We start from the raw sequence: 16,530 nt of genomic DNA, 5'->3' as shown, positions 1-16,530 counted from the left end.
GAAATTATCTTGTTTGCATCTGCTACTTTAGTGCTCCTTCCTCTCCAGATCCAACACGGACGCCCTGAGTGAGGTCCAGACTGAGCCTGGGAGGGTTGTGACCATGGCTCAGGATCCGTTTGCCAAGGATCATGGGCTACAAGTCCCATGGGGCTCCGAACCAGGCACCTCTTCCCAAGAAATGCGGGGGGGGGGGGCAGTGGGGCATAAGGGTTAATGTTGGACTGGGACTCAGGAGTTCTGGGTTCATGTCCCCAGTAAGTTCAGACCACTGACAAACTCTCAGCGTAAGCTACTTCACAGGGTTGTTGAGAAGATAAAAAGGAGAGGAGGAAGCCCATGAGAACTGCCTTAGATGTTTCGCAAGAGGTTAAAAAGACAGGGGAAGGAGCAGTGTAGCATAGTGGTTAGAACATTAGACTGGAACTTGGGAGATCTGGGTGTAGTCCCCACTCAGCCATGAAGTTCACTAATGCTCAGCCTAGCCTACCTTGCAGGACTGCTGTGAGGATAAACTAGAGAGTCAGAAGAGGATTATGTAAACTTCCTTGAGTTCCTCGCAGGAAAAAGGATGGAATATAAATATAATCCATCCGTCAAGCATTCTCTTCCTGAGCTTCTCCTTTGGTCTTGCCAGTCCTGAAAGAGACTCGGGTAGCAGAAGGCATGGCTGCTGGACGACAAACACCCACCCATGAAAAAACAGGCAGCTGACTGAGCCTGAGGATCAACCACTTTAATTTCCCACCATGACTTTCAGCCATGGCACATCGGGGCATGGTGGGAAATTTAAATGGCTGCTGCAAGGCCCTGCCAAGCCACTGCTGGAGAGGTCTGAGCACCCGTGCCATCATCCTCTCACCCCGGCATAAGAGAAGGCCCACTGGGGGCCCTCTAGAACCTGCCCCGTCCTGCCAGGAAGCCACACCGGTGCATTTTGTAGCCATATTAAAGCTCTGCTGGTTTCACCAGAAAATAACAGAGAGCAACATTGGGCACTTCTGGCCTGAGCAAAGCTGGGCTGCCGGTCTGCATTCTGCATTTTTCTCTGTTTAAAATAAAACTTGGAAATGCATTTCTAAAGCAGAGTCTGTTAAGTTTGGGAGATGCTCTGAAACACTCATCTCTTCCTTGCCCAATCCCCCCCCCCCCACAAAAAAAAGATGTTGAGGACCCAACCTTGGTCGAGAACCCGAATGCCCTCAACACCAACCCTTCCTCCCCTGGTTAATCATCTATTTGCCCAAGGCTAAATCCTTACAGCTTGCTCCTCCTGTGCTCTTTAAGGCTCTTAAATGCTATTAACTTGTTCTTCAGCAAATATTTGAGGAGGGGCGAGATGAGAAGTGTGCGTCACAGCTGGGATGGCATTGCCCGAGGCTCACAGAATCCCGCCAATGTGCAGAGTAGGAAGTGCAGGACAAGGGCTCCTTATACCTCCTCTCAGAAGGCTGCTAAGCCAACGATCAGGGCCATGCTGCCAGTGAAGCTATCTTAGCCCCCATTTCCAAGATGGGAAAGTAGAGGCTGCAGGAATCACTGCCACAGAGACCGAGTGGGTTTGGATGATGCAAAAACCCATACTCCAGTGAGTTTGAGTGGGAATATGGGTTCTTGTGTGGCTTGAACCTAGCTGTGCTGAGAAACCATGGCTTGTTAGTCATGAACAGCCCACAAAGAAAACCCGCAGTTTATTGCTGGATTGTGCGCTGGTTGTGTTATCTTGTTGGCGTATGAGCTGGTTTGTTATTTTGGCTGGCTTAAGACATGCTTCAGCAACTACCCATGGTTCAACAGCACCCCAAACTCGACCCCCAACCCTAGTCACCTTACCGAAAGGAACAAGCAAGAGCTGGAATGTCATTGGTGTTCAGAATTATCCATATTTATTTTAAAACATTGGGGGTTGGGTCCAGATACAGGCTGCTTCTAGGCATGGCATTCTTGGAATTTTTGGCAGATTCAAATTGTAGCCTTCCTGAATTTTCCCAGTACTTCTTCCTTCTTGTTCTTACTAGAAAACTATCCACTAAGAAAGAGAACAGGAAATAACAGCATACACCCTTTGGACTACGAATTGTAGGGGGCCTCTGCATGGAAGTACCCTGAAATGAACAATAATGACTTAAATTAGTTATGATCACGTCTTCTTGATTTCAGCAGGATTGGATTCAGCCCTTTAAATGTAGGCTACCCATGTACCTCCTTACTGACCAAACATGAACACCACGTCTACCACTTGAATAATTACAGAACTGATTAATAAAAAGGAATGATAATTGCAGTATATGCACTCTTGCGCATGTTCAGGTGCTCTGTCATCCTTTGAATGCAACATAGGATTCCCAAAGATTCCGATGGCAGGGTAGAAAAATAATTTTTAAATTCTTTAAATTCCTAAGCAAAGTTGTAGATCTGGGTACATAACTCTTGTTTTACAAAATGTAATTGATGGTGTCACTAAGTATGGGTGTGAACGTTGGGCTTAAAGGAAGCAGACAGGAAAAAATGGACGAGTTTAAAATATGGTGCTGGAAGAGATTTTTCTGCATATCCTGGAGAGACGAATGATGAACTAGCAGGTCCTAGGCCAAACTAACAGCGCTTTCTTGGAAGCAAAAAGGACAGAACCTTGTGGGTTGTACATCTGGAAGGCTATCCCAGCTCTCAGCCAGGTGCAGCCCAGTTTCCAGCGCTCTCCAACGGCCACAGATCTGCCTGGGCAGCCTTTGCATTCATCATCCCCGTGGAAGTGCCTTCTGTCCTTGGCTCAGAGTTCTGCTGGAGTACCTCCCTGACAGACTTTGGAGAGCTGGCAAAGAGGAGCTGTCCCTAAGAGCCACCAGAGCAGCAGAAACAGAGTTTTGATCCAAGCACATTTTGTAACGATAGTCATGGGAAACTTCAAATACAACACCAAGAATGTAAGAATACCCCTTTTGCTTGGGTCTAACAAGTCATCCAGCCCGTGGATCTCCAACGTGGAGCTCATTCACACTGCTCTGCATGCAGGCATTTCTCTTGACACCCTCCAGACTCCCTGAAATTTCATCTCATTTCTTCGGAGTTCTTTAACACTCATTATTTTAACTGGGAAGTTGCAAAGCAACAGCCTGTCCTTCCAGGGCCGTCTTTGCCCAGCTTCAGAAGAACAATTTGGGGTTTCGGAATTCAGATGCCACATCGATCTTGTACTTGGATTCTCAATCAATGACTTGTCTTGTCTAGCGGATTCAGGCTGGTTCCTAGTTTGAAATACTGCCTGCTCACCAAGGCTGCTCCTTGTTACAGCAAGCAGAAACCAGCGTCAGTCAGAATGTGGTGCTATTCAATAGCAAACAGACCTGGACCGGAAGCACATTTTTTTTCCAAAATAAAAGCCTACTGCTTAGAACAGTTTTTGAAGAGGGTAAACAACATATTAGAGAAACAAAGAACAAATTAAACTGCATTTTTCCAAACTAAAACTTGCCAGGTTTGCAGTGCTGTTTATGGTTGACAGTGTGGATTATGTCTCATCCTGTGGCCCTGAGTCAGTCATTAGGGATAGACGGAAGGTAAGATTTGGAAGTCTTGGACCTCCAAGGTTTAACTTTCACTTACCTGGCCACGACTTCATTGTCAACTTTGATAATGCAATAAGGATCGCTGGTGCCGGACCTTTGGGGAACGAAAGAAACTTGGATAAGCGTTAAGTTATTTCCCTGCTGCCAGTACTGTCCGAGAAAACATAAAAAGCACCTGCAAATTTGCCCTCAACCCTTCCACAATCACACTGAGGACCCAGCTCTGCCCTTTGTGGTTGCAGAACATCAGGCAAGCCTGGAGCCAAATCTTCCCCCTAGATGGACAAGCACCCATCTTGGGCCCACGCACTTTCCTCCCCCATGCAGCACTCGGTGGCTCCCCCAGCTTTTCTGCAGTTTTCTCCCATTCTGAAAAGGTAAATGTTGCTGGCGGGAAAGATCTATACGCTCAAATATGCTGGCATTTCTGCTATTTTGCCCACACTCTGTTTGACATTGGCCCTCCAGCTGCCCCTGAAAACTTTTCTGAAACGTAATTTGGCCTGCATGCTGAAAGGAGTTCCCCACCCGGCAGGAATGGACCGGGTTTGGGGAGAAGACAGAAGGAAGCCCAGGTGGCATCTGTGAAGTGCGGGATTCTGCTGGCAAATGGGAGCGGCACAGTCAGAGAGAGGAACAATTGCAGAGGCAGCTGCCAATGAGATCTGCCGTTTGCCATCTGTAGAGTGAAAGTCCTTCGAACTGAATAGCCACCGTGACACCCTAGCACAGCAGCAGTCCCTGTTCCACCTGCCAGAGGTCCCTACTAGGCAGGGAAGGAAAAGCTTCTGCCCCAGACCCTGGAGAGAGGCTGCCTGTCAGTGCCAACCATACCAGGCTAGATGGATGAAGACTTGGACTGCCAAGCAGTTTCCTGTGTTCCCATGTGCAGGAACATTTCTGTGTTGCTCGGATCATGTCAGAAGCTCCACACCATGAGGAAGGTCCCAGAGCAAAGAACACTGCCCCCATTAGATTGAATGATCCAAAAGTCAATGTTAAATGTTTGCTATATTTTCAGGAGGCTAATTTGAGAGGCAGTGTGGTACAGTGCTTGGATTGTTAGACTGGGGACCCAGGAGATCTGGGTTCTAGTCCTTAAACCCTGGGAGACTCTGGACCAGGCACAGACTTGTAGCCCAGCCTACCTCACAGGGTTGTTGTTGTTGCAAGGATAAAATGGAACTATGTAAGATACCTTTTGTTCTTCACAAGATAATATAAATACAGGGGATATAAATGCAATGTAATAATAATGACAAAGACTTGGAAATGAGTTACTGCATGGTATTTTGTAGGGAGAACCAGGTTTATATTCATGACAGTTACCTTTGCCATTATTTTAATTCCTTGATTTATCCTGTGTTGAAACAAGCATCTATGGAACAATGTTTCCAAATAATGCTTTCTTATATGGATGGGAAGTATGCATATGTTCTCCGATTTTGACACCTTTGTATATCGAGTAGGAAGGGGGAAATAGATAATATTCTACACTGTGTATTTTGTGTACTGGCCCCAGGAAAAGATTTGCGTGTACCTCCACTCAAAGGACCGGCTGATAGAACAATACTTGTGCAAATGAATTCCGGATGTGGATCCTTATTAACTAATCAAGTAACTGTATTTGCTAGTGTTCCCACAAAGATTACAGCTAAGGGTGTAAAAGATAATGTTGTGGATTGTTTTGATCAGTGTGTTTAATTTTTCTCCCCTTTGGTTAAAAAAAAATCCTTTATTTGCTATATTCTAAAACCATCCGGTCACTGAAGTTCTCTGTGCAATGTTATTAAAAGCATAAAATGCAAACATTAAAAACAAACAATTCTGAGAATTTCTGATTGCATACAATAATACTGCCTTGGACACCTGCCCGAGGGTCTCTCCAAACCTGGCAACACCAACCTGCGTGGATTGAGTTCCTGCACAGATTGAGTTTCCTAACCGAATTCCAAATCCATTTGTTACAACAGGCCTTGCTTTGCACATGTCAGTAGCAGAAACAGTCCTGAATGCTACTTCTGAAAATTGCGGTCAGACAAAGCTTTTATTGTGCAAACCTTTTGCCTTGTTCACAGAGTCGTATGTAGTGTCCAGATTATGGTGCTTCCCCGTGTATCTCTCTTATTTATTTTTATTTTATTTATATCCTACCTTTTTCCTACAAAGGGCTCAAGGCAGCTTACATATCCTCCTCCATCTTCTCCCCACAACAGCAGCCCTGTGAGGTAGCTGAGAGTCTGTGACTGGCCCAAAGTCACCCAGCTGGCTCCATGGCTGAGCGGGGACTAGAACCCAGATCATCTGAGTCCCAGTCCCATGCTCTTAACCACTACACCACACTGGCTCTTGGATTTCCCTATTGCTTCCTTCATCTTTTTTCTTATCCCAGGAAATCCTTTAGGGCATGGAACAGGTCCAGGGGCTGAATGGTTCCCCCCTTCAGTTGGGGGTGTTGATCCTGCCCTCCAGTCGTCCCTAGAAGTCCAGCTTCTTCAGACTCCCCCTCCCTTTCTCCCCACCACCAATGGTTGAATAGCTTTTTGGCTTTGCTGCAATCCCCCCCCTCCATTCTAGTGGGTTGAAATGGCTCTCCTGAGGGTTACTTACTGGCCATTAAGATTTCTAACCAAAAGTATATTAATTCATTGATTTATTTATGCTTGATAGACCATCACAATAGCCACATGGCTCTCTGGACAGTTTCCACATTTAAAACTATCAATAAAACATCAAAAAAATCAATAACGAAACACCACGCCTGCGAGTATCTTGGTTCTGACCCCACCCATTTTGCAATGGGCCCTGCCTACCACTGGAGAGGGGCCCCTGAGACGTGCAATTTGGCCCCTGGTTGCAAGAGGTTCTGCACTCCTGCCTTCAGAGCAGAAGACAGGAGGGCGGCCTTCGGAGCGCTACGTTTGCAAGTGCACAGTGAGCCAGGCAGCCCATGAGAGCTGTTGCTGTGTTGGGATGGGGGGGCGGGGGGGGGGCTTCAAAGGAAAAGAAGCAGAGTCAGAGGACCAAAGCTGCCAAGGGAGAGAAGGGGTAGGTCCCCACCACTTCCCTTTCCTGAGGTTTGTCCGTTCAAAATACACTCTTTGCCAAAGCCATGGGAGAAATAATGAGCGCTCTGTTGTCTTTTCCCGTGGGGTAAAAAAACTCGTAGAAGATTTTGAGGGGACAAAGAGCGGGCATGCAAAGAATGAAGGCGGCCCCTCCACTCTCTTTTGCAGCTCTTCCCTTCCCAGTCTTAGCTCTGAAGAGGCTTTTCCTTTCTTTTTTAAGGCATAGAATGCCACACTGCAACAAACATTTCTGTAAGCCTGTAAGCCTTTGGGGTTCCCCCAAGACTGTGGATCATTTCCTGTTGTGCACCTTGGAGAATTAGCTGCCTCTTCGGATAGGATGCCCCATCTGCGTTGGCCCTCACTCAGAGAAGTAGGGAAGAGGTGCAAAAATGGCAGGTGCGTGGGAGAAAAGTAGTCAAGGGCTTTTCTACATGAAGCTTTTGACCTCTTTGCTGAGATTTCTGTTGCTGAATTCTTTACGGGGTTAAGATTGGATCCTTCCTACATTTACCCGTTTTTTCTTTGGCTTTCTCAGTGTCCCATTAGAAAACCATTAGGTGACACTGTGTATAATAGAACGGGGCAAAACATCAGGGTTCCAGGCCTCCATTTGCAAATAAAAACAGACATCCTGCAGGCTAAAAAAGCCATGGAAAAGGTTGGAAAGAACGGGAAAGGCCCTGGAGAAGGCAGTGTCCAGCTGAAAGAGAGGATGAATCACAAGCATGCAATCTGTGACTCATGTAGAAGCAAGTGAGATGCAGAAGAGAAGCAAGTGATGTTTGCTTGCATCAAAATCCTTCCCCAGCCTGGGGCCTTCCTGATGCGTTGGATAGCAACATCCAACCTGGGGATGCTGGGTCCTGTAGTCCAATGCCTCAGAGTAGCACCAAGTTGGGGAAAACCGCTGTAGAAGGCCTTAATCTACCAGGTTGTTGTTAATAATCCTAGTAAAGAGTCACAGAAGGTGCAAAATCCCAAAATATAACAGCTCTGTCTTGGGGTCATTTGATTCTGGCCTAATAATTTTAAGATCTGGAAGTTCACAAAAATTACAGGCGGCCACCTTGCAGCCTTTCCTGGCCTGGTGTCCACCAGGTGGTTTGCACCTGAAGTCCCATCCATCCAAGCCAACAGGGTTAACCATCAGGAATTCTGGGAGCTGCAGTCCAAAACTGCCCCACTGCATGAGCCACCTGATCCAGGCGTTTATTCTGATTTAAGGCTCTCTCGCTCCATTGCTTGATTCCATCCTTGCCTCCAGTGCATTTGTACCTCAGCTACAGCATAACCAAAGACATGCCAGGGTAGAAGTGAAACCCCACTAAGTTCAGGGGTGCTTATACCCATGTCCAGTCCTATGAGGGCGCAGCCGTAAGCACCGGATCAAACCATTGCCTTTCTCGTTGTCACGTCTTTGGGGTTTCATGCTCATTCTTCCTTTTCGGTGTTTTGCTCAGTGCAACCAAACTACTAGTTTCATGTTTCCTGTTGCTGCTGTGATTGTGCACAGGACCCCTCCCATTCTCCATTTTATCCTTTCCATAACAACAACCCTGCGAGGGAGGTTAGGCTAAGAGACAGTAACTGGCCCAGAGTCAGCCAGTAACAAACTGAGAACAGGCCTGGATCTCCTGAATCCCAAGCTGACACTTTAACTCTGGGCCACTGGCTCTCACAATGTTGGGTGTGAGAAGGGCAGTTGCTTTAAGTGTATATGCCCAAGGCCTCCTGATTGGGATGATGATGAGGAGGAAGAGGAGGAGGAGCAGCAGCAACAGCAGCAGCAGCAGAGGGAGGCCACAGAATATGGGCCAAGCCCAGACATTGAGATGAGAGGCTCTCTTCTCTCAAGGCCAGACTCCCAGGTGCTCAGGCAGCCTCTGAGAATAACCAAGATGTGCAGCTACTGGGAAGGGGCTCGGAACAAGGGGAGTTTCTCAGAGAAAGACGAGGCAGGCATGGCTCTTGACCCCGTGACCCAGTATCAGCAGAGGAAGGTGGCCCACTTGGAGGATGCGAGTGCACAGAGGAGAGGAGCTCATTCCCAAAAGGCTCTTCCTGAACGGATGGGGCACAAGCACACTCATAAGGAGAGCTCCTGGAAGTATATACTAAATCAATCTTCCACTCTGTGCATGCTCAGAGATTCCTTCTGGTTGGTCATGCTTCTGGAAAACGCTTCAGTCCATAAAGAACGTTTTGCAAGAAGGGGGGATTTTTTGCACGAAAGAAAGGTCTTGAATGTGTGAAGAGAGGAAACCTAGCTCGTGAACACAACGACCCTGTGGTGTATGTCAGACTAAGAGCAATGAATGGCCCTAAGTGGCGGCCGAGGGGGACTAGAACCGGCAACGCCTGTGTCCCAGGCTGTCCCTCCAGCCACTGTGCTAGGTGGGCCGCATGTAAAGCATCAGGGCTGAAGCAGGCGGCCCTTTCTCCCGGGCTCCTTGCTGCACACGTGGCTGAGTCCTTGCCGGCAGGTGTTGCGGCACGGCAGGTTACTGCCTCAGCCCCTCCTCCATTATTTATACATTAATATCAGCCCGGATTGTAACTCAATCGCTAATAATAGTAACTTGATTCAGCCTCCTGAGTGACAGCCGCACAAGCCAGGCAACGCCACATCCCTGTTCAAAAATAAACGACTGCTCTATAGGGATGATGATGATGAAGTTGATGATGATATCAACCAGTTTGTATAGCGTTCTCAAGTGGTCAGTGTCTTTCACATCTATTACCCAGTTATGACCCTGCACTTTTATTGGTGTTGGCTTAACTTTGGTTTGACATCCTGCAGCATTTACAACAGCCCTGTAAGGTAGGCCGGTATCGATTTTCCCCACCTGTCTTGCCAATGAGGGGCTTCACATGGTGAGTGAGCAGCGTTCCTGAGACCACCTGGCACATTCATGGCAGAGATGAGATTTGAGGCAGAGGCTTTCTGATCTGCAACTCGCCCTCCCTTTTTGCCGCTGTGAATGCAAGGTTGGGACTTTCTGGGGAGTTCTGGAGGACCCTGACTTTTCCCCATCCAGAGGAAATGCTTTGCCCTTGCTTCCCTGCAACCTGCTAACCATCCCGTGAACTCAGCAACACAAAGAGCTGCCGCATGGAAACAGCAACACGCCACAAGCCAGCTCCGACTCAAAGCCGTTTTCACACAACAGACTGGCGGCTGCATTTATTTCTTTATTAGATTTATATCTCATCTTTTCCTCCTTCAAGGAAGTCAAGACAGCTTCCATAACTCCCTTCCTCCTTTCAATCGCCTCCTCACACAAGATTTACACGGTTCAGAACCACAATACCCACTGGAGCGCCTCTCCCAGCCGCCATCCTCCCAGACTCTACCCTCGTCCTCCAGGGCTTTCCTCCAAGTGCCGCCCCCGAGGGAGGTGTGGGGGCGGCATCAAGGGGTGGGCTTCCTTGGTGGTGGCCCCCAGCTATGGAATAACTTCCCACTGTGGCCCAGCTGGCACCAAACTGGGCAAGGCCACCCTCTTGTCTAAGACCTGCTTGACCGGCCCGTGGCTTGAAGGGAACCACCAGGTGTTCGCAGAGTCCCCCTTTTTCTTCTTCCTCTGTTCATTTTGTCATTCCTTGTTATTACCTGTTTTCATTATCTATTTTAGCAGACTTACATTTGTCAATATTTTTTCTGATTTTACAATATTATTATTGTACTTTTATCATCCATTTTAGGGGCTGTGCAAACTACCCAGAGAGCTTGGCTTTGGGGCAGTATAGAAATGGAATTCATAATAATTCATAATAGCAACAACAGCCCTGTGAGGTAGGCTGGGCTGAGAGGCTGTGACTGGCCCAAAGTCACTCGGTGAGCTCCATGGCCGAGCGGGGACTCGAACCCAGGTTGCCTGAGTCCCAGGCCGCACACTTACCCATCACAACCCCCTGGTGTGTTAAAGCCAGACTATTTGTTCTGGCCCCATCCAAGATGTGAGTTTTCACTCCTCACAAAACTAAAGCACTGTCTCATGTTTCCAGCAGCAGCTGCAAAGACATCCTAAGTCAGGGCGGCCGAGAGATGTGGACAGACCTCTTCACGGAAGCGGTTCTGACTTTTGATTCCAAGCCATCGTCCTTTAAAACAGGGGACCTACCAGTGGACCCATAGCATCCCCCCAACTTAAAAGACACTTTGGGTGTTTTGTTTTAAACAAACACGAGGCTGCTGCATATCCAGAACGGAGCACTAAAAGGGTCCCACAGAGCTGGCAAACAACTACGCTTGACCCCTTCTTGCTATGGGGCACAAGAGGGCGGTCTACAGCTGTTGTTCAGAGGCCAGAATTTGCCCAGCCCAGCAAACTACCTCCGATGCTGTTCAGCAAGGCCCTTGGAGGAACTCATACAAACGGCACCAGGGATAGAAACATCCACCATCCCTTTTGCTCCCAAGTCCCATAATCAGAGCAATAAAATGTGGAAAGAAGGGTGCCTGTCCACCCCAAACGGACGGAAGCTGTTGCCTAGAGTGGGAGAGGATTGCGCCTTCCTCAGCTGGTCTATGCTGGGAGTGATCAAAATATGCACAGAACTGCACCCTTAACTTACGGTGACACCATCCCAAATCCCATAGCAATTAATTCCCTGGGCTATTTGTGCCCACACCACCCGGTTTGGTGCAGTCACATTGCCAAGTGTCCGCAGGATGATCTAAGGTCGAAAGAGCCCCTGCAGCTTATGCCAAGGACTTGTGCTAGCCAGCGGACTCCCAAAACCCTGTTTCTTCACCCAGCGGTCCTCAGTTCCTTCATCAGTATATCAGCCCCTGTCAATTCCAGAAGCACCAAACACCTGGTGAGCAAGGTAAACACATCTAAAGTTCTTTGGATCTTGACTGCTCCAAGATTTTTTCCCTAGTATAATATCAGAACGAGCGGGACATGATCAGCAAGGCATTCTAATTTTCCTTTCTGTCTTTTTCCTCCTATGGTATGAATATTCGAACATCTTGTCCAGCCCCGTGAGCAGCACTTAATAAATGCAGACTGCCACAGAAATGACCATAAAAGTTACTCTCAAAAGATCGTTAGATGCCACAACGCTTTCCATTCTCCAAGAGAAGCCCCCAGTTCTCCGATTTTGACTGTGTCCATCACATTTCTGCACTGCTTCTCTTTCAAAGAGTACAGGTTGCCTTTTCTCCAGTTTCATTCCCGCACAGCAACCCTGCAAAGTAGTAATAGTCCCCGTGGCTGATGTTGGGTCTGAACTCACCCTCCCCATCCCAAAGTCCAGTACTTTGCTCACTAGAGCACCCCCTGAGATGACAGAAGGTGCTGAATTTCCAGGAAGAAGCTTAAGGGGGAAGCTTGCAGCATCAAAGCAAACACCCATGGAATGCAGTATACAGTTTCCAGCAGGGGTCAGCCAAGTATTTCCAGGCAGACCACACATGCAACACCAACACCCATTAATGTATGAAAGTTTATGCAATAAGATTTGTTGTTCTTATATGCTGTCTTGGACTGATGGCAACCTTGTGAATGGAAGCTCTCCAAAATGTCCTATCCATGACAGCCCTGCTCAGCTCTTCTAAATTCAAGGCCTGGGTGGAACCCGTCCATCTCATATTTGGTCTTCCCTTTCACCTTCTACCTTCAACTTTCCCTGCCAGGATTGTCTTCTCCAGTGAGTCATGCCTTCTCATGCACCCAAAGGAGGGCAGCTTCAATTTTGTCATTTTCACTTCCAGGGAACACAAAAACAGCAAGATAACAATACTGGTTAGTCTTAAAGATGCATCAGATGCTTTTGCTGCGGCAGATGGAGGCAGCTACCCCACCAGGACTGGGGCCAAGTGGCTTTTAACTGGGCATGAAGCTGCTGACTTTGCCACAGGCACTTTTTAGACCGGAGGCGTGCTTTGTCTTATGAGTCCTCTTTAATGCAGCCCTGTATATTAACCTAGGAGGCAGCCTTGTAATATTGCTGGCACTGGCCGGCAGCTGCAGCTCTCCAGGGTTTCAGGCCAAAGTTTTTCCTACCCTAATGGGAGGTACAAGGGATCAAACCCAAGACCAAGCAGGTGTTCCAGCACACCAAGCTCTGACTGCTGAGTTATTTCTGCACTTGCCTGCAATTTCAAAGTTTTCCTAAAAGCGGACATTCTAGCCACTGAATATTTAGACTGCTTTCCATTGCTGCAAGAGGGCTCGATCCAGAAAGGAGACTTTCAGACGAATAGATAAAATCCACCCCCCCCAGCCCCCGTAGCCCCTGCCCACACCCAAAAGAAATGAGCTGCCCATGTCCCACGCTCAAGGAGCTTTCTATCTCGAGTCTGTCTCTGCTACAGAACATTTATTAATGCAGCAAATACGAATACTGGCTTTTCAACTGTGTGCTACAGCTAGATGCTGTTTTACTGTCATACGAATGCTTCCATTGGATCCTTCCAGCCTTTTATGCGCTGCTGCACGCCGCCCAGAGAGGGCTCCAGCGAGTGGGCCTTGTAGAGATGCTGCAAGGAAGCATCCCCATCCTTCAGTCTAGACCCGCGGTCCGGGAGTGGTCGTGGGAACGGGGACAGGCCGCCGCCCCGTCGGGTTTCCCGCTCCGCAGCGACCCGGGGGAGCGAGCGCGCCGGGCGGCTCCCCCGGGGGCGCGGACACGCGTCGGGGCTGCGGATCGGGCGGCGAAGCCAACTCACACGTCCTTGGCGGGCAGGTCCCTTCCCTCCACCACGCGGAAGTGCAGCGACGTGTGCTTGGCCATGCCGAGGCCGCGGGGAGGCCGGCGGGGTCGCTGGCGGCGAAGCTGCTGCGCGCCCGGCGATGCGCGGAGGTCCGCGGGGCTCGGCGCGCCGATCCTCGACGGCTGCGAAGCCGGGCCGCCTCCCTCCGCTGCCCGGGGAGGGGTCTGGGAGCCCAGGCTCCGCGAGCCGGGAAGGCTGCGAGCCGCCACGCGGGCGGGCGGCCGGGCGGGCGGGCGAACCGGTCCGCCCGGGTGGCGATCCGCGCGGCGCGCCCGCGCCTGCCCGCTCAGCCTCTCCAGCTGGCAGCTCCGCCGACCCTCATGCCACGCGGGCTCCGGCGCGTCTGCTGCGGCTACAGGTTGCCCGGCCCAAGCCGGTGCGCGGGGCTGCTCCGCCGCCTAGCGGCCGCGGGCCCGGCCTGCAGGGGCGCGGGAGGCGGGGACCCGTTTCGACGCGGGCGCCCCGCGCTTGCTGAACAGCCGCGCCGGAAGCGCAGCGCGCCGCTGGCTCTCCGTCCAGGAGCGGGACTCGGAAAGATCCGGGGCGCCGGCGCGCGGGACAGAAAGCGGGGGGAGGCACGCGCAATTCGCACGCGCTGATTTAAATATCTCCGAAGCCCCCAAGAAGCCTGTTTCCTAAGGCCATCCCGTTTGCAAAAGACCCCCGGACCGTTCTTTCAGCGAGTACCCACGGACGGTAGGGTGGTGGGGCAGAGGGCCTCGCCCAGAACTGGGACTCCAAATGGGAGGTTCAGGGCTCCAGTCCTCATGGGCCACTCGCTAGCACTGCCTCTGCCTGCCTAGACCTGAGCTCCAGCTTCCAGGGGTGGCCCAGACACTCCCAGGCCTGCGTCCGTCATGGGCTGGATCTGAAGACGGACATGGTCTGGCAGCTCCTGAGTTGGAGGGCGGGGGGGATCAGGGCAGGGGGGTTGTGGGCAAGGTACCCAGGGCAGGGCGGGGCGGGGCGGGGCGGGGCGGGGCAAGAATTCTGCCACCTTTTGCTCATGGTCCTTGCATGCCAAAGTTCTCAGAGGATCCCTCAGCAAGAAGTGGAGCAGCGCCAGTGTGAGAGCGCCAGTGAATCCACCCGCCTGAACTTTTAAGGAGCTATCCATGGTCCTGAACCCCATTGCCGAGTAGTTTCGGTGCTATGCATGGGCCCCTTAAAGTCCAGACTGAGAAGCCGGATGGCTACACTGGACCATTGACAATGAAGGTGAAACCCACTGCTGCTGGAATCTCCAGGCAGGGCTGGGAGAGACACCTGTTCATTGAGAGCTGAAGAAGAACCTCAAGGCCAGAGGTCCAAATTCCACCCCTGGGGGTTCTCGGATCCCCACAGCCCGGCCCCTCACCCCTGCCTCCAAGCACCAGTTGTTAGGTGGTTCCCCAGCTTCTGTGCAATTTTCTAAATTGTTGAAATGTGGTACGCATAAAACAAAGGGCTTGGAATGTAACTCCTATTACAACTGGAAGACCTCTTCTAAAAACATGTAAGAAGCACTTGAGCGAAATTCAGTATAATTAAACATGCACTGGGGCTTGGCCCCTTTGTCTGAGTGCAAAATGTGTCAGTGGAGCAAAGTTTACTGATCAGCTAAAAACTGATATCTTTGTAGTAATGAAAAAGCCCTCTTATTTATTGCTGGGGCATGTTGGAGAGCCAGTGTGGCACAGTGGTTAGAGAGTTGGACTGGGACTCGGGAGACCAGGGCTCTAATCCTGCTTGGCCATGAAGCATTCTGGGTGACTTTCTACCAGTTGGCAACTCTCGGTCTGACTTACCTTGCAGGGTTGTTGTAAGAATAAAATGGAGCAGAGGAGGAAGATTATGAAAGCTTCCTTGGGTTTCTTGCAAGAAAAAGGTGGAATTGAATATTGAATCTTGGTGCTGATTATGAATCCATGTTCTCTCACTGAGTTTTGGCCCATACATGCTTGGCTCTGTCCCAGCCTAAAAGTAGTATTGTTGCATATTTGAATTTGTGACTGGCGTTGTTTGGGCTATATCAACTTTGCTGAGTTTGCTGGATGGTAGAATGATCCTTTGATATCTACATGCAATTAAGCCTTCTCTGGGGGGGGGGGGTTTGGGGGGGGAATAAGGAAGCAGATTCCTGCAATTCTTCATGGAGACCCCTCCAAAGCACTGTTTAAAGGGATAAACTTGATTTGCATTAAGGCTTTTGAAACAGCAATGGGGAGCTAGAAAACAGAACTCCAGAAATGTAGAGGCTTGGAAGCAAAACCTTCCTCTCTCTCTTGTTCTCTTTCTCTTTCAAACTCCAGGTTTGTTAGGGTCCCCCAGCCCTGGAAACAAACACAGAAATGCTTTGAGCAACACTCCATCCACTTGTGGGAATCTCTGCCACAAGGTGTGGTGACGATCACTAGTTTAAACTTTGCATGCTTAAACAGGGAGTAAAATGCCCACAGCTCCCAATGTGGGGACTGGGACATAGGATCACACCCATTACCAAGGGTGAATTACAGAAATTCATAGAGGAGATGTCTACCCAAAGTTACTCACTGAGAGACCTAAATCACACCTCCAGATCTAGAACAGTTTATCTTTGAATACTGGTTGGGGCCAGGCAGAGAGTGCTTCTGCTTTCATGTCTAACCACAAGCTTTCTGAAGCATTAGTCTTGCTACTCTCAGAAGACAAACCCATGGGAGATGAATTATTGGGCTGGTGCGACACGGCTCTGCTATTTTGCAAACCAAATAATCTGCCAGTTGAGTCAGAAATAAAATCCAGATGTTCAACTGCACAGACCTTCCTTCCAGTGTAATTTGCAAGGGTAGAAAGGATTGGAAAAGCAAAGCTGGTGTTGCTCCAGGTTCTAAAGTAATCCTGCCCAGCTGTAAGACAGATGAAGTCTTACAGAAAGTTGAGTGTGGTATTTCCGCTGCTGTTAAGCAACACAGACTTATCCAGGTTTACCCTGCAGGGAATCCATAGGGTTAGTCCCATGAAGTGTTGGGAAGAGATTTCTTCACCAAACTGCAGTTCTCCAGAGAAGTAATACACTTTATTAATGTATTAATTATATTTATATCCCACCTTTGCTTTCCTTTCAAGGAACTCAAGGCAATTTACTCAAGTTTCCCTTTCCCACTCTTATCCTCACAATGAGAACCCTGTGCAGTAGGTTGGACTGAGG

At 49.5% G+C, this 16,530-nt stretch overlaps 1 protein-coding gene across 1 annotated transcript in view; it reads right to left on the bottom strand.

Moving 5' to 3' along the window:
- RASAL1 (RAS protein activator like 1) overlaps nucleotides 1-13,381 on the bottom strand; it is a 60,810-nt gene extending 47,429 nt beyond the window's left edge. The window contains exons 1-2 of the mRNA XM_044448887.1: nucleotides 13,317-13,381; nucleotides 3,604-3,660 (exon numbers count right to left, since the gene is read on the bottom strand). Of these exons, the coding sequence (XP_044304822.1) occupies nucleotides 3,604-3,660; nucleotides 13,317-13,381 (122 nt within the window). The remainder of the gene's footprint in view (nucleotides 1-3,603; nucleotides 3,661-13,316) is intronic.
- Nucleotides 13,382-16,530: the final 3,149 nt, after the last annotated feature.

This window comes from Varanus komodoensis, unplaced genomic scaffold (assembly GCF_004798865.1).
Source record: "Varanus komodoensis strain SLA01 unplaced genomic scaffold, ASM479886v1 scaffold56, whole genome shotgun sequence".
NCBI lineage: Eukaryota > Metazoa > Chordata > Lepidosauria > Squamata > Varanidae > Varanus > Varanus komodoensis.
Note: the sequence above shows the minus strand (reverse complement) of the source record. Positions and strands in the feature narration are given on the sequence as shown.